At 45.3% G+C, this 18,313-nt stretch overlaps 2 protein-coding genes across 3 annotated transcripts in view; both read left to right on the forward strand.

Moving 5' to 3' along the window:
• LOC147634128 (uncharacterized) overlaps nucleotides 1-18,313 on the forward strand; it is a 92,476-nt gene that overhangs the window by 49,266 nt on the left and 24,897 nt on the right. Inside the window, exons 16-18 of one of the 2 annotated variants that reach the window (XM_086805259.1) lie at nucleotides 16,621-16,765; nucleotides 16,855-16,884; nucleotides 17,124-17,194. In XM_086805259.1, the coding sequence (XP_086661385.1) occupies nucleotides 16,621-16,765; nucleotides 16,855-16,884; nucleotides 17,124-17,194 (246 nt within the window). The remainder of the gene's footprint in view (nucleotides 1-16,620; nucleotides 16,766-16,854; nucleotides 16,885-17,123; nucleotides 17,195-18,313) is intronic. The other variant, XM_086805260.1, reaches the window with a different exon arrangement.
• Nucleotides 5,479-9,155, forward strand: LOC147634129 (uncharacterized). Its single transcript, XM_086804595.1, has 3 exons — nucleotides 5,479-8,814; nucleotides 8,905-8,985; nucleotides 9,078-9,155. The coding sequence occupies exons 1-3, from the start codon at nucleotides 5,479-5,481 to the stop codon at nucleotides 9,153-9,155; spliced, it is 3,495 nt and encodes a 1,164-aa protein (XP_086660721.1).

Here is an 18,313-nt window from a genome sequence, read left to right on the forward strand (position 1 = left end):
ACTCTCAATCCAAGGGCTATCGGGGGAACTGCTCAAAGTTGCTGAAGAGAAGCAAGGACTCTCCTGCTCACGAATTCCCTCCAATCTACTCTAGGTTGCCTCTTGCAAAAAGTTGCTAATCTCACCAAGGCCCGCATCCAAGGTGCACATGGCAGAGCTTGAAATAAAATCCAGTCCCGCCCATATTTGCTCTATCCCGATGTCTGCAGATCTCAGGGTCTTGTATGAGGCTACTCGGAATCCTAGAGCTCGCGTGCCTTTCTTGCTTTTAGGGGTCCTTTAAGCAGAGAATATCCGGAGCGTGATCTGAAAAAGAAGTGGCCGCTAAGATACCAATCATACCCCCACGGCCACAAGCTCACTCAACCACACAAAACTTGTCAAGTCTAGAAAGGTTGGGGTTGATGCTCCTCCTATTAGACCGGGAGAAGCACAGGTTCCCAGGGCTACACCCAAACTCTGGAAGATGCCAAGAATCCTGTCACAATTTGGCCGCCCATTTGGTCCATCTCCATTTTTGGTGCCACTTCTATGGGACTGTCACTCCATAGAGAGTCGAGATTTGTGCCATGTTCACATGAGGCCAGGCTGGTGTCTCATGTGAAAGGGCCAGTCACTTTGTGTCACATGGACAGGAACCAATTTTGTGCCACCCGTGTGTGACCATGATTGTTTGGACAGGAGCCTGTATCGTGCCACCCGTGTGTGGCCAGGACGGTATTTCGTCCATGGGACTGTCACTCCATGGAAAGACCCGTGTTTGTACTGCGTCTTGCCTATGGGATTGTCACTCCATAGGAAGGCTAGGGGTTTCACATTTTGTCGCGCGAGATTCGTGTCCGACTAGAATGTTTTGTACAAGTTTCATAAAAGGGAGATTTTGTCCATTACATGTGCATGTGCATCCATCTTTGCATGTTTGAAATTGTTTTCACATGACTTGTATTTGTGTATTTGCTTGCTATGATGTGCCACTTACTGAGTGGGGACGCCTGCCAGTGAGCTGTGAAACTTGCCCTGTCTTCTGGCATGTTTTGTTGCATGTGAACATGTGGTAAGTATGGTGTATTCATTTATGGTAAGTATGGCATGTTTTGTTGCATGTGAACATATTGTTTTTCTAACCTTTGAAATTACAAGGCTTGCAGGTTCACACATTATAGTAAGTGGGTGGACAATATTTTAAAGTGACCAAGGCTCAACTTATTGGGTGCCCAAAAATTCATTTGTAGAAAGTTTATCGTAAACAATACTTGCTATGTTTAATAAGCACATGCATAGAAGCTGGACAGGGGCCACATAGAAGGAAAGAACCTTCGCCTACCCGACTCCCTCTCTGCCCGGCGTGCTGAAACGGAATCCGTCTCTCTACACGGCGTGCTATAATGGAACTGGTACGGTTCTCTCTCTTCTAGCCGACTGAAGGAAGTGCAAAGAAGGCCGACTTGCTTCTCTCTTCCAGCCGATTGAAGGAAGGTGGACAGCTGCAACAACCCGATTTACTTCTCTCTCTTCCAGCCGACTGAAGAAAGGTGAACAGCAGCAAGAACCTGACTTGCTCTCTCTCTCTCTCTCTCTCTCTCTCTCTCTCAACCCTTGTGCAACAGGGTTACAGGTCCGTACAGCATGTACCTGCCCAACCTGATTTGTACCAGCCTATAGGCTGCATCATACTACTCAACGTGGGAAGGCAATAGCTCACACTGTAGAAACATGTTTTTCTACTCTTGTCTAGCAAGATTTTTGTGCAAATCAAATCTCTCTACTTTGTTTTGCAGAATTTCTTTTGCAAATGTGTCTTCTCTCTCACTTTGGCATTCTATGAGATCCTATTGTCCCTGTGCTTGCCTTGACCGTGCTCTCAAGTTTTGAGAGCCAGTGAAGGTCAGTGGGCCGGGGAATTTGGGAGAAAAGCTTTCATTTGGAGTACTAGGTATTCTTCCCTCTGTGGTGAATCACCCTGCTAGGTGCTAGTATGTGTGTGCCTGTTGGTGCACGGTCCTGGAAGACCTGTGTAGTGCGGGTGCTTAGCCCAGTGAAGGTGGGAAACTGATTGTGACCCGGTGTTCATTAACAAATCGTTCTTCACCGACAACATTTATGGTATTTGATCCACTTGTATTCACTCCATGAATGGAGGAATCTGGGTCATAAGCCCGTGAAACTTGTAATCATCAAATACTCCAAGAAATACAACTTGTTTTTTTTTTGGGGGGGGGGGGTCGGCCCTTTCTGGCCCCAGTGGTGGTGTCAAGTTGTGTGTTGTTATTTTCAGATTTGGTGGATGATTATGCTGTACATTAATTGTTAAAGTTAAGTGATCTAATCTTGTGCATTTGTTTCCGATTGTGGTTGGTCTCCAGTGAGGAGCAGTTGCAATCCTGTCCCTTGAGTGCCAGTACTCCTCCCATGGAGAGTACACTGCGCTTGAGACTATGGCCGTGCCTCCTCCGAGTTTGTCCTCTATTGCCTCAATCATGTTAAAGTCTCCACCCCTGCATCAAAGGTCAGCATGAGGAAGGGCTTGCGGCGTTCGGGGCATAAACATTGAGGAAGCCCATGCAATCCTCTGCAATCATAATGGTAACCCACTGTGCTCGCCCAGAGACTATGACTCCTGAGCTTGTCATTGCCGACAAAAGCTGCTCACTAACAGAAATACAAACTCCTCCCAGTGCCCCCAAGGGGCCAAAAGAGGGAGACCAAAAAGTGTGACTCCTACCTGGTAAAATCTTCCCGCAGTGGCGGGTACGCCCCTTGGAAAGGTGGTACTCCTTGAGGAAAAGAATGTCAATGGGTCCCCCAACTATAGTTTTATGAAGCTTTCCTCTGAGGACCCCTTGCATGTGAAAGTACTGAGGCCCCCCTAAACCTTGAATGTTCCGTGAGGTGATCCGCATATCAATCACTCTGGAGGGCGGAACTATTGGAACTGCCCTCCACTCGAAGAGTAGGCGTGGGTTTAGATGGGGAATAATCACAATCCGTCCTAGGGTGAAGGCGCGCCAAGTGGGCCCGGATCATGTCCTCCGTGTGACGCCACTCTGTCATAGCACGAGAGTAGGCATATTCCGAACTCCATTGATTACAATGGAGGTAACTGTAAGAAGGGGGGAGGGGAACTGCGATTCAGATATGCAGGAACACAAAGAGCAGCACCTCCAGGCTGGAGGCCACCACCTCCCCGTCCTCAAAACAAGAGAACATCTCCTTGTTGGGAGAACTCTGCAATGTATGCAAACAATAGTTTGTATGGGGACTCGCATTTCAGCGTCAAGGCACATGCAAAAGGTGATTTCGCAGGTGGGAAGTAGCATAGTGCAAAGTACATCAACCTCAAGGCAGGCCAAGCTGAAAACATCCACATAAACCCCACCTCTTCATCCCGTTTAATCATTGTGAGCATCCTGTGCATATGAAGCTGAAACAAGCATGCTACTAGTCTGTGTAAAAGATGATCTCCCTGTGAACGTCTCTGCAAAACTTCACAAAACCTCCCGGGTCAGACCATAAAGTTCCATTGCAATTCCATTCGGCCATGTGAATTTTGTCTTTGGCCTGACAGTCCTAGCGCCATCATGCAACCGCCGCAGGGGGGGGGGGGGTGCGTTTTTGTGGCCCTACCCTTGTGGTAAACCAGTGTTGCAAGCTATCTCATGAGTCAAAAGAAAACACACACCTTTCTTCATCAAAAAGAATTGGCATTTACCTGACTACTAGGCTCAGTTTCCTGTTTTGTGGGGTTCCCTGACTTAGACCATTCCAGCTTTTCTGTTTTCCACTTGGAAGGGTGTGAGGTGTCACGAGCCTGTGGCAATGACTAACTTTGTTTTTGCTTTCTTTATCGGATTGGTTTCCTGTTTAGAAACCCCTTTTGGAATCCAAAATGTCTGCATTGCTCAGTCGGAGTGGACAGCATTAAAGTTCAGTGAGAGAGTCTAAGTTTGGATGGCCTAAGGTTTACAGGCACTGAATATTGACATTAGATTAAGGCTAAGAGAAGGGTGGGTCGAAAGAAGAAGAAGACAGATAAATATCTCTGCTAGAGGGCAGTGCACTTGGAATTTGTCAGTGCTCTAGAGATAGAAGAGCATCCAGAAGATCAGAGGGACGCGATTCTGACATCTCCTAAATTTTAGGGGAACCTGCTATTTTTGGCCTATGTCGGAATTGAAATGTGTTCGCGTCAAAAGGAGGGCAATTAAATGGGGAACAATAGTCCCCAAAGACCTGCAGTGAGCTGATGAGCTGGCCAGGATATTTTTAGGCTGGAAGTCCAAAGCAGGAAATTGCTTATTAATGTGCCATTTGTCACATTTTACAAAAACTTTCCACTCGTGGGAGGCTGAGCACTCGTTTTCTCTCTGTGGGAGCTCATTTGGTGAGTTTGCAGGTGGATTGAAGCAGGTTAAGGGCTATTGAGAGCTGCCTACTCCCTTTGCCTTGATGCAGTGAGCCATACGTGGCTGTAAACCACTCCTCTACTCTCTCAGAATGATTATGCCTGCAAGAGGCTTTCTTATGTGTATGTACAGCTGTGAGGAATTCATGTTTCCTGGCTGAGGCAAGAGCCTCCTTTGATAGGAACAGGCGCGGTTAACCACCGTACCATAGCAGGTACCTGTGGGGGTCATAACCCCACAAAGCAGGTGTCAAATTCAGCAATTTATTGTTGCTGTTTATGACTGTTTTTGGGCTGTTTCGGAGCCCGAAAAGGTACCGGATTGCAATAAGGTCAAGCCAGATGGATTCCAGAGTGAACAGAGGGCCATATGTGTGCAAAACAGAGTAAATTTCAGTGCTGTGCAGAAATTACAGCAAGCTGAATTACTGGTTTTTATGCTCTGTTGAGAGGGTTTCGACGTACTGAAGAGGTCAGAAGTGGTTTGGAATGATTCTGACATATTTTGGGTCAGTTTTGGGACAGTTATGCTGGCGAAATTTTCAGGAATGTGCAGAAAATTCAGCAAACTCAATACCTTGTAAAAATCTCTTTTTCTAAAGAATAAATAAATACCGAAAGGGGCGCCAAGCTTTGGGGCCTATCTGGTGTCGGTGTCAGCTCCTGGGGACATTCTAGTTCACAGGATTTTGTTGTTTTTGCTCCGTGTTTAAGCTAAGGTATTAAGTGACGACATAAACTGGTGAAAGCCGTGTGTATTGAAGAAGATCTACCGCCCAGTCAGTAGTACAGGCCGGTTTCATGGTTCCATTGCCGGGATAAACATCACTTTGTTTTATTGAAGTGAGCCTGGGCCTGCTGGGTAGAAGCACAGAGCACTGATGGCTGACCGACGTGAAGAAGCTAGAGAGGAGTTCTCTTCCTCCCAGGAAAGAAGAGAGGTTCTAGTGGTTTCAGAGGCTGGAGAGCCGTCTAGGCCGTCTCATGCAGTGCCACCTCCTGTCATGCCTATACCACAGGGAGCCAGAGCAGATGAGGATGCTGCTTTCAGAACTCAGTTGCTAGCAGCAGTGGGTATGTTTTCCCAGGTCATGCAGAATCCACGTTTCTTGGAGTTTCTGCAACCTCCTCAATCTACTCAGCCCATTGGGGCTACAGAGTTAGTGCAAGAACCTGTTGAGGTTCAAACACTCAGTGTACATCCTGCCGACTCACGAGAAAGGGCAAGGCAGCTTGTGGGGTCAGTGGAAAGAGCACCAGTACTTCCTTCTGTTCACGAACAGGTGGCTGAAACGCCAGTTGTGCCGGCTTTTGTTGAGCAGCCCGCCACCTTACAGCAGCCATTAGTTGGCCAGTTTGGACAGGGAAGTCAGTTCCAGGCACCGCCGCAGGTATTTCCACCACCTACCTTGCATCCAGGCTATTTTGGAGGCGGTTCTGTGTTTCAGAGCATGGCTGGTTATGCGCCAGGAACAGTGGATTACCAGCAAAGAACTGTGTTTGGGGGTTCACAGAGTTTTATGCCAAACCCCATGTATGGCAATATTGGCATGCAGCCAGGTTTTCAGGGTGTTCAGAGCAGTTTTGGAATGCCACAGGGCACTTTTGGCATGGCTGCTTTTCAGAATCAGCCACCACCTCTTGTACAGTCAAACCCGTTTGTGGGTGACAGAGGGATGATGATGCCATCGGATAGTGTCCTAATGATGCCAGCACCTACTGTTGATAAACCGAAGCCATACAAAGAAGGTGGAGCAGCTGTACAGTTTGACACTTTTAGAGGCTTTGAAGACAGGACTAAAGCACTTTCCTTCATACAGCAGTTTGATGCTGCCTTTGCTGGAGGGAACTTCACAGAAGTTTCTAAAGTGAGAAAGGCTGCCACTTTTCTGAAAGGCAATGCTAGCCAATGGTGGACCACTTTGTTGATGCAAGGTCAGGCACCGTCCACTTGGGTTGGCTTTAAGCAAGTGTTTGCTGCAGCTTGGTTAACCAATGAGTTTGAGGTTGATGTGATGTCAGCCTGGCACAGTTTGGATGCCTCAAAGTGTAAGGATCTCGAGGATTATAATAAGAAGTTCTGGAAAGCTTTGTTGCCAGTCACTTCTTATAGAATTGTGCCGTTAACTGAGCAGATAGAGAAGTACTGTTGTGGCCTGCCAAAAGAATTGCGCAATTATTGCACAAAGACCAAGGTTACCACATTGACTCAGCTGATTGAGAATGCAAACACAGGGAATGCACTGTTACTGGGTCAGACTAGTGGTTTTGGGGGCAGCAGCAAAGAGGGCAAATCAGCCAGAATTTCAGCAGCCAAACAGGTTGAAAAGGTTGATGAGCAGGGCCCTCAGAAGACAGGTAAAGCTGGATCAGCAAAGAAGAAATTAGCCAAGGCTTTTTGGCGTCAGTCGAAGAGCAGCAAGCCTCAGTTTAAGCAGAGAACTGAAGAGGAAACACAGGCTTTAAGGACTGAGGGTAAATGCTTTATCTGTGAGAAAGCTGGTCACATATCAAGGTTTTGTCCTGACAAGAAAAGGCCAGCTGACTCAGAAGAGAAAGAAGACAAGAAAGGAAAGAAGGTCACCCCTTCGGCAGGTTTAGTGCCAGATATGCTAGGGGATAGACCTCAGACAGATGCCAGTGAGTTGTGTAGAGCCTGGGGAAAGGTCAGAGATCAGCATGTTCTCATTTTCTTTGACCCTGGGGCAAAGGCAAACTTCATTTCCCCACAGTTGGCTGCACAGTTGGGCATCAGAGCTGATGAGATGGGATACACAGCTGAGGCAGGTTTGGCATGTCCTGGCCATTCAGAGTCTGTGACACCCATCCTTGGAAAGTTACGTCTGCATATACAGTCTTATGTGGATGCAGAAGACTTTTATATCATGCCGCTTGAGGGATGCGATGTATTGCTTGGTATGCCGTGGTTGTACAGAGTGCATGGCATCTTGGATTCCTTCAAGAAGACTGTGACCTTGGAAAGTAGAGGGAAGACTCATGTGCTAGATGTTAAGCTCAAAGGAGAGTCTGTACCTATAATTTCAGCTTCTGCTATTACCTCGGTAATAAAGAATCATCTTTCTGCGTATTTGATATTTGCACGTGATTTGAATGAAGTAAGTGAGTCAAATTTGTCAGTACTTGAGAAAGACAGATCTGAATTTTTGTCACAATTTAGTGATGTCTTTTCTGACTCATTACCGTCTGAGTTACCACCAGAGAGGTCAGAGGATCATGGTATAGATCTGATTCCAGGCAGTAGTCCACCGAATCGACCTCCGTACAGGGTTAGTGCAGCGCAGCAGAAAGAGATTATGAGCCAGGTGAATGAGCTGCTGGAAAAAGGGTTGATACAGCCAAGTTCATCTCCCTTTTGCTCTCCTGTGCTCTTAGTGCAGAAGAAGGATGGCTCATGGCGCATGTGTATAGATTACCGCGCTTTGAATAAGGCCACCATAAAGAACAGGTTCCCTATTCCAAGGATTGATGACATCTTAGACCGCTTGGAAGGCGCGTCTATGTTTAGCAGGATAGATCTGAAAAGTGGCTACCATCAGATCAGGATTAGAACTGAAGATGTGCATAAGACTGCGTTCAGGACGACCTTTGGCCTGTATGAATTCCTTGTGATGCCATTTGGTCTGACGAATGCTCCTGCCACATTTAATCGGATGATGGATCGGATATTCCGACCGTTTAGACAGTTTGTTGGCACCTTCTTTGATGACATGATTGTCTTTTCAAAGTCGGAAGAGGAGCATAGAGACCACTTGTCAGAGGTGTTCAATGAATTACGTAGTCATAGACTGCTTGTGAATGGCAAGAAGAGTAAGTTCTTCTTGGAACAGATTCAGTTCTTGGGGCACATTGTGTCTAAGGATGGGGTCAGAATGGATCCTGCTAAGGTTGAGGCAATCAAGACATGGCCAGCCTTGAAGACTGTGCATGATGTCAGAAGTTTTCTTGGTTTATGCTCTTACTACAGGAGATTTATCAGAAATTTTGCTGAGATTGCTTCACCGTTGCATGCTCTGCAAAAGAAAGACGTCTCTTTCAGATGGACACAGAAAGAGATTTCAGCTTTTGAGCTACTGAAAGAAAAGATGACTTCTAGTCCAGTGATTATATTGCCAGACCTCAGGAAGTCATTTGTTGTCCAGTGTGATGCATGTGGCAGCAGTGTTGGTGCTGTCTTAATGCAAGAAGGAAGGGTAGTGGCATATGAGAGGAGAATATTACAAGGGCCAGAGAAGACTATGCAGGTCTATGAGAAAGAACTGCTGGCTGTAGTTCATGCTCTAGAAAGTTGGAAACACTACCTTTTAGGTGCTGATTTTATTGTTCAGACAGATCATCAGACTTTACGCTATTTTCTGACTCAGACAAAATTGTCGGAGAAGCATATGAGATGGGCAAACTTTTTGTCTATGTTCCACTTTCAGATTGTGCATGTGGAAGGCAAGAAGAATGTTGTGGCAGATGCTTTATCAAGGAAGCCACAGATTTCAGCAGTGTCTATTCCTTATCATCATGAGTTAGATGACATGAAGGAGCAGTATGCTGTTGATGAGGATTTTGCCCGAGTCTATGATCACATTGTGAATGGACAACCTCATGACCACTATCTTCTCAAAGAGGGTTATATGTTGATGCATGCGAGACTGTGTGTCACTAGGCCACTGAGAGTGAAAGTGATGACAGAGAGTCATTCTCCTCCGTATGCTGGACATCGTGGTATAGATGCTACAGTTAAGGCGGTTGAAACTTTCTTTTACTGGCCTACTTTGAGAAGAGATGTTGAAGATTATGTACGGCAGTGTGTGATTTGCCAGAAGGTCAAGTTTGACAGGCAAAAAGCACCAGGGCTGTTACAGCCATTGCCTATTCCAGAGAAGCCATGGGAAAGCATAGCAATGGACTTTGTGTTTGATCTTCCTAGGACACAGACAGGGAATGATGGAATATGGACCATTATATGTAGGTTCAGTAAGCAGGCTCATTTCATTCCTGTTCGAAAGAAGATTAAGCCAGAGCAGATGGCACGATTGTTTATGTGCAACATTTTCAAGTACCATGGGATGCCACAGTCTGTGATTAGTGACCGTGATCCACGAATGACTAGTCTTTTCTGGAGAGGCATATTTGAGAACATGGGCAGCACGTTGAAGTTTTCTTCTTCGTTTCATCCGCAAACTGATGGGCAGTCTGAAGAGGCAAATTCTACTGTCCTTGATCTGCTAAAGTGTTATGTATCAGAGCAGAAAGCAAAGTGGGAGCAGTATTTGCCATTGGTTGAGTATGCATATAATAATACAGTGCACTCTTCAACTGGCAAAGCACCTTTTGAGATTGTAGAAGGTGGCAAGAAAGTGCCCCCCATTTTGCATACAAAAGATAAGATTTTTGAGGCAGATCAGTTTGTGCAGAATATGGATGAGACATACAAGAAGATTAAGCATGCCCTTGAGAAGACTCAGGCTAAGCAGAAAAGAGCAGCAGATATGCATCGCCGAGAGCTCATGTTTAAAGAGCATGATTGGGTCTTGTTACGCTTTGAAAAGGCACGGCTTAAGAAACGTAAGGGCAAGGAAAGCCTGTTTACTAAGCTGAGTATGCGGTATTATGGGCCTTTTCAAGTAACAGAGAAGATCAGCGATGTATGCTATCGGCTGAAATTGCCTGAGCAGTGGAAGATTCACAATGCGTTCCATGTGAGTCTTCTTAGACCCTTTGTGGGTGATGTGCCAGTGGATATGCCACCTCAAGATCAACCTGAAGTTGAAGAACTTGATGAAATTCTTGTTCCAGAACAGATCTTGGCACATAAGGAACGGAAAGTAAAAGGCAAGGCTGCTAGACGCTATTTGGTGAAGTTCAGAAACTATCCACCTTTGGATGCTAAGTGGATGGAAGAGGGTGAACTCGCTGAGTCACCTAATGTATTGGGACTTTACCTTGAGGCATTTAGTCTGCAGCCTACCTTGACCCATTGATTGAGGAGCTGTATAGATTGTTATAATACAATTGCTCCATCGATCATGTACAGCTACTCTATCTTTTGTCTTGTGGATTATTCAGTTAATAGATACATGTAGTCACCAATTTTGGCATATGTTTCAGTACTATGGTTTTGGTTTTGTCAACATGTATTTCTGAATTTAGACTCTACGTGAACTATGTTGCAGTGTGACTAAATGTCACTGTTAGTGTTGGGTTCATCGACAGAGCAATGACCATGCTTGTAGTATACATGTCTTAACTTGATGTTGGTTCATCTCGTTAACTGGAAACATGTATACGACGCATGCAAATGAGGACATTTGCGATTTCAAGAGGGGGGTATGTCACGAGCCTGTGGCAATGACTAACTTTGTTTTTGCTTTCTTTATCGGATTGGTTTCCTGTTTAGAAACCCCTTTTGGAATCCAAAATGTCTGCATTGCTCAGTCGGAGTGGACAGCATTAAAGTTCAGTGAGAGAGTCTAAGTTTGGATGGCCTAAGGTTTACAGGCACTGAATATTGACATTAGATTAAGGCTAAGAGAAGGGTGGGTCGAAAGAAGAAGAAGACAGATAAATATCTCTGCTAGAGGGCAGTGCACTTGGAATTTGTCAGTGCTCTAGAGATAGAAGAGCATCCAGAAGATCAGAGGGACGCGATTCTGACATCTCCTAAATTTTAGGGGAACCTGCTATTTTTGGCCTATGTCGGAATTGAAATGTGTTCGCGTCAAAAGGAGGGCAATTAAATGGGGAACAATAGTCCCCAAAGACCTGCAGTGAGCTGATGAGCTGGCCAGGATATTTTTAGGCTGGAAGTCCAAAGCAGGAAATTGCTTATTAATGTGCCATTTGTCACATTTTACAAAAACTTTCCACTCGTGGGAGGCTGAGCACTCGTTTTCTCTCTGTGGGAGCTCATTTGGTGAGTTTGCAGGTGGATTGAAGCAGGTTAAGGGCTATTGAGAGCTGCCTACTCCCTTTGCCTTGATGCAGTGAGCCATACGTGGCTGTAAACCACTCCTCTACTCTCTCAGAATGATTATGCCTGCAAGAGGCTTTCTTATGTGTATGTACAGCTGTGAGGAATTCATGTTTCCTGGCTGAGGCAAGAGCCTCCTTTGATAGGAACAGGCGCGGTTAACCACCGTACCATAGCAGGTACCTGTGGGGGTCATAACCCCACAAAGCAGGTGTCAAATTCAGCAATTTATTGTTGCTGTTTATGACTGTTTTTGGGCTGTTTCGGAGCCCGAAAAGGTACCGGATTGCAATAAGGTCAAGCCAGATGGATTCCAGAGTGAACAGAGGGCCATATGTGTGCAAAACAGAGTAAATTTCAGTGCTGTGCAGAAATTACAGCAAGCTGAATTACTGGTTTTTATGCTCTGTTGAGAGGGTTTCGACGTACTGAAGAGGTCAGAAGTGGTTTGGAATGATTCTGACATATTTTGGGTCAGTTTTGGGACAGTTATGCTGGCGAAATTTTCAGGAATGTGCAGAAAATTCAGCAAACTCAATACCTTGTAAAAATCTCTTTTTCTAAAGAATAAATAAATACCGAAAGGGGCGCCAAGCTTTGGGGCCTATCTGGTGTCGGTGTCAGCTCCTGGGGACATTCTAGTTCACAGGATTTTGTTGTTTTTGCTCTGTGTTTAAGCTAAGGTATTAAGTGACGACATAAACTGGTGAAAGCCGTGTGTATTGAAGAAGATCTACCGCCCAGTCAGTAGTACAGGCCGGTTTCATGAGGCCATCCCCTAAGTATATGCTAGTAGCTTTGAGAGCTACTCTTTTTCTCAGAAAAGCAGCCCATGCTTCGGGGGTCTCTAATAAGGACGAGGGGTTATTCGCTCAACTATTCCATTCCAACTTGCCATGCATCTACAACGGGAGTTCTTGTGACACTCAAAATGCCACTCCATATTCTTGAGGTGCGGGGCCTTTATGGAATCGCATGACCCTTACAGTTAGCTTCTTTGCTTTCCTGCGTTTTTCCTCTTCTAGAGTTGGCGTCATGATATGTGTGTGTGTGTGTGTGTGTGAGAAATGAAATGAAATGAAATGTTATATTAACGTCTTCAAAAGGCCATAATGACCTATGAGACCAAAAGTTACATCATGGTGGATCTGATACAATGTCTGGATAAAAAAACCCAGAAAAATGAAAAATAAAGATGATACTACTGGCACCTAGAAAATGAAACTGGAACTGGAAGGTACACTATGGAGGTACCTCCATCTCATAATATGTGCCGCATCGGACACTGGCGGATCTCCTCAATATCCTCTGTGGTCAGCACCCTGACTGGGTGTCTCGCATGCCTCGCAAGAATAATCCGAATCTGCCGCTGCAACCTCCGTCTATGCTGGGATGCCCTCCTCCGTAGTCGTGGGCGTCTGGACCACCCAAGCTCAATCGCACGATCAATCAGTGTACCCCTGGTGTGGGCGGTATCCATGTCCTGCTGCTGCTGTGGTCCTTTTGGCGCAGTGATGGCCGGACTAAAGAAGTCTGTAATGTGCCTCTGAGTCTGGCTCTCTGTGCGCCTAAGCAGGCTATCTCTATGTCTCCGCAGCTCAAGCAAGAACAATCCCAAACACCTCTGGTCCTGGTACCCCATGACTCTGGAAAGTGGTCCAAAACCCTCTCTGAATAAACAGTGGAAACGACCACGTATCTCATAGTATGCAGTACAATGGCATATATAATGCAGCTCTGTCTCTGGCTCCCCATGGCATACTCGGCATATCCTGGCCTCAGCTGGTATACCTCTATATCGGCCAATCTCAATCTCAAGCTGGTGTGAGGATGTGCGAATCTGACCAATAGCACATCGTACTGCATGAGACAAGTGTACATCCATGTAACTGGGTCTGATCACAAAACCATCTGTTGTGAGCTGAAGAAAATGCTCTCTGTAGAAAGCCATCTTCGTGCCCAGCTCCTCAGTCGGCTGTATCCATGTCCTCCTAATGTCCAGCTGAACTAAATCCTGACGGATGAGTCTGGTAATCTCTGTCCGTGTAAGAGTGAGAGAGGGTGCCTCCAGAGAATACTGGAAGGGAGGCAATCTGTCCATGCTAAAACCATGTGCCTGGAACCAAGATGTCATCTGTCCATACCAACAAGCCGTGTCTCCCTGTAAAGCTAACTGTCGGGAGGACTCCAGGGCGAGGCGTGCATATCTGTCTCGGGGGAGATCCCACAAGCCATGTATGTAGGAGACTGATCTCGTAAGAGCCTCAATCACCAGAGGGGCAGCCGCCAGCTCTGCTCGAATAATCTCATGAGGTACCACAGCCTTGGCTCTAATAAGCCTAGCAATCATAGATACCAAAGGCCTCTCCATACCTCTCCACCCGCTTGCGCTGTGATGGCCCACTGAAGGTCCCCATATCTGCACTCCATAAAGCATAGCTGATGTCACTAGAGTGTCAAAAAGCCAGAGTTTCGTTCGAGGTTCCTGAAACTGAACCTGCGAACACATCCTCTCCAAACCACCCAGGGCTGCATGTGCTCTAGTCAATCTAGTCTCTGCTGCTCTCCTCATCGAAAACACTGGCCCACTGAATACTACCCCAAGATATGTATATGCATCTGTATACTCCACAATCTCCTGCCCATATGTAAATGTGGAAGCTGATCGCCTAACCCACTGTGGCGTGGTGTTAAACACCATAACCTTGGTTTTGCCAAGGTTGACAGACAATCCACTATCATGTGCAAACTCATGTAAAGCATCCAGATGACGCTGCATACCCTCAGGAGAGTCAGAGATCAACACAATATCATCAGCATATAACAATAGTGGGATCCATGTACCTGCTAGCTGGGCTCCTCTGTCCCCCAATCTCTCAATGTAGTCAGAAGCCTCATCCACATACATACCAAACAGTGAAGGAGATAACGGGCAACCTTGCTTCACTCCTATAGTGGAGTGAACCAAAGTAGAGACCCCCTCTGGGGTGCGTACCTGTCCTGCAACTGATCTGTATAAAGCCATAATTCCCCATATGAGCTCTGTGGGTACCCCCATCTCCTGTAATCGCCTCATCAATCTGGCTCTGGGCACTGTATCAAATGCTTTGCGGAAGTCCACAAAGCTACAATAAATCCGTCGCCCATGCGACCTGCCCTCCTCAATAATGGCCCGCAGAGTCAAGATGTGGTCAAGAGTAGAGAAACCTCTCCTGAACCCTGCCTGTCCCTCTGCTCGAATGCCAACTCTCTCTGCCCATCTACTCAACTGCTGCTCAAGAATGGATGCATACAATCGTGCTAGTGTGTGACCAATCATAATAGTGCGATAATTCCCTGGCTGCATAGGGTCCCCTGACTTGAAGATAGGCACGATGGTGGACCTACTCCAAGTCTCGGGTAAGCCTTCGCACATAGCACGATTGAACATCACTGCTAGAAGCTCTGCCAGCATGTCTCTTGCATGAATAAAGTGCTCAGCAACCAATCCATCGTGATCATATGCTCTCCCAGTCTTCATCCTATCAATGGCCTTCCTTACCATCTCTGCGGTAAAGAAAGTACATGTCTGTGGGCATGGTGCTGGCGGGTCAGGAAAAGGTGTCTGTCCAGGAACTGTATATAGAGATGCTGCATAACTACCCCAGACCTCTGTAGAAGTGATGGCCAAAGCAGGGGAGGACTCATGAAACAGACGCCAAGCCTCCCTCGAATCCTGGCTCAAGAACAGCTGGTATAATTCCTGCTCTAGCTGAGCAAGGAAGGCCCGCTTCTTCCTTCGCACAAGGCGTCGGAAGGCAATACGTGACTGTCGGTGAGTAGTGACTCCCAAAGCAACCTCCCGCTGCAGTCGGGCTCTGGTCTCTCTGCACTCCTCATCATACCAGCTGTTTTGGGGCATACATCTAGAATGCTGTCTCTGTCCAGGCTGAGTATGTGGATATGCCTCTCTGGCTGCATCATGTAAAGTCTCTGTCAGTATATGGGTCAACTCCTCCAAAGGTCTCCCTGGCTCCTCTGTGTACAGACGTCTATAAATCCCATCTGTGTAGACAGCATCAGTCTTTGAGGTAAAAGTATATCGAGTGTGATCTGCCCCTCGTGTCCTCTGAGCTGTGGTAAAGTGAAAAGAGATAGTCAATGTCAACAATGCATGATCCACTACTACCCCAATGGGCCGAGATCCAACTGTGAAGTCCTCAATGCATGAAACAAAGCTGGGCATAGCCATAACATAATCCACTGTGCTAGCACCATGTCTATGTGGAAAGCAAGTAAATCCAACGGAAACCTCTGCAAGCCATTAAGTATGGCCAACCCATGCGCAGTCCCCATATCTACCAAATATCTCCCATACTCTGTGCACTCCACATCCTGTGAGCGTCTGTCTAATCCCATATCCAGAGAGAGAGAGAGAGAGAGAGAGAGAGAGAGAGAGAGAGAGAGATATCAAGCGTCTACTAAAGACCCTATGGGCCTATGAGACCAAAGTGGTACAGTAATGTCCATGGCATATCTCATCATGGAATGGAAAATAAAACATAATGAAAACCTAAATATAGCTATCTCACTGGGGTGATACAAAACTGTCCATGGGAACTTGTCATGGAAAACTAAGAACATAAAAACATGGGAGCAACATCAGCTCTGAGTAGATGGTATACCACTCTCCAAAATGTCAAGCATAGGGTTGACGAGTATGGCCGAGAGGTCTCCCTCAGCTATGTCACGTGGAAAGGTAGCTTGATGGCGGTGGAGCTTGTCATGGATCTAGGCTAATGAGGTCATCGTGGCCGACGGAGAGAGAGAGAGAGAGAGAGAGAGAGAGAGAGAGAGAGAGAGAGAGAGAGAGAGAGATATTTACCATAAAAAAATCAATCTCTTCTAATTAATTTGTACTATTTTGAAATAAATAAAAGAGTCAATATTCTGTTGATTAATTACAAATAAATTTTTTTATGTATCAAAGTGTTTGTCAATTTTGCATCAGTAAGTTTACCTTAACTAATAGATTAATTAAAAATACATGTATTAGTAAATGTTAAAAAAGTTAAATCTAGATGAACCTTTATTTAATCATTGATATTTTGATTGACTTTAAAAAAAAAATCTCATTCCTTTTTTTTATTTTACATTTTTCAACATTGAATACGGACCTATCAAGAACCCTTTGCTTGTGCAAATAGTCTTGATCCACCTCATACGTACTTGATGATTACATGTGTGCTTGCTGCAGCCGCCCGACCACTGTGCGAGATCGGCCTGTGGACAGTGACGAGGATGATTTCCGGGAAAGAGACTATGATATATCTACTATGGCATCCAACCTAACTCGTGAAGTTTTCAGATATGGAATGTTTGACAATGAGGATGGAGATGAGGTATATGAGCCTTGGATAAGCTCTCAACATTGGAGGAAGGACTCCTGATTAATTAATACGTTGTTTATTTATCCATTTACTCTGTGCAGGGGCTTGGAATAACTGAAAGAGATGATGATGTAAGAATGCTATGGTTCTCTAGATCTTGTGGGGTGTGTGTGTGTGTGTGTGTGTGCGTGTCTGAGAGAGAGAGAGAGAGAGAGAGAGAGAGAGAGAGAGAGAGAAATGGGTATATTTTCTTTCTATTGACATGCTCACCACTACAAGGCCGCAGGCATCCGACCATCACACCACCTATTTTGATGCACTATGAGGTCCAATTATCTTGACGTTTGATTAGTCTTGTTAATTTATGCAGGATGTATTCTTTGATGACGAGTCAGCGGAGGTGGTGATTTCCTCATTGCGATTGGGGGAAGAACACGATAGGTTGGCGTCTCATTCTCTACAGTTTTTTAAATACTATTGAATGTTTGTACCATTGCGCCACGCATGCACAATAGTTATACACACACAGTCATAGTTCTTACATCCATATACATACATCGTGGTTGCATGCATGGAAACGGCCACAAAAAAAGACCAAACCATCTTGGATATGGAAAGAGCTCCAAGGTGACAAATGGCAATGGCTAGGAAACAATGAAATAAGGGGGGAAATATTAATTATTAAGTGAAAAAGGAGGTTATATAGGAGAAAAGAGGAGACAGTTTTAAGGAGGTTATATAGGAGAAAAGAGGACAATTTAAGGGAAAATGTAAAATTTGGGAGATAATTCCAAGGTTAGTGGGTCAATGTGGAGGAATTTAAAAATTGGAAGGACATTGTGTCTGTTTAGGAAAATAGCAAACAGAGGATGGGCCACCCATTTACCATGCATGGGTGGGTTCTGTTTCCAACCCATGTGCAACACGAAATGACAGTTGTGCAATTGCAACAGCTGTTTTCTTGCCATTGTACAATACCACTGATATGTTGCCGTCTCGCTCAAACTGTACGTGGAAATGCTGTTTCACTGTTTCTAGGGTCTGCGATGGACGTTCGTGCAACTATAAAATACATGCACACACACACACACACACACACACACATGGAGCTTATATGGCATAGAGAAGAATATGACAGAGCTTGGATATTACTTCATGAGAATCTGCAGGAGCTAAACACGTGGGATGGCGTGGTGGCATGCAATAGATATTCTCTTTAAATCCATTTTGACAAAACATACATACATACATACATAATATAAGTATTAAAAAGGTCATATAGTTTTATAAAATTATATTTTTCATACATACATACGCACGAGTGCACATGCACATCTATATATATGTATGTGTACACGTACACACTTGTGTACATATGTAGGAACGTACGTATTCGTACATACATACATACATACATACATACACTTTTTTTTTTTTTTTGTAAAGCTTCATGTCATTAATTACAAGTGGGAAACCTCAAAACGAGGAAAACCCACCAAAAAGATCACACTTTTTATTTACAAGTGGGAAACCTCTAAGCGAGGAAAACCCAGAAAAAGA

Source organism: Cibotium barometz, chromosome 11 (assembly GCF_041138505.1).
Source record: "Cibotium barometz isolate CiBa-2024 chromosome 11, ASM4113850v1, whole genome shotgun sequence".
NCBI lineage: Eukaryota > Viridiplantae > Streptophyta > Polypodiopsida > Cyatheales > Cibotiaceae > Cibotium > Cibotium barometz.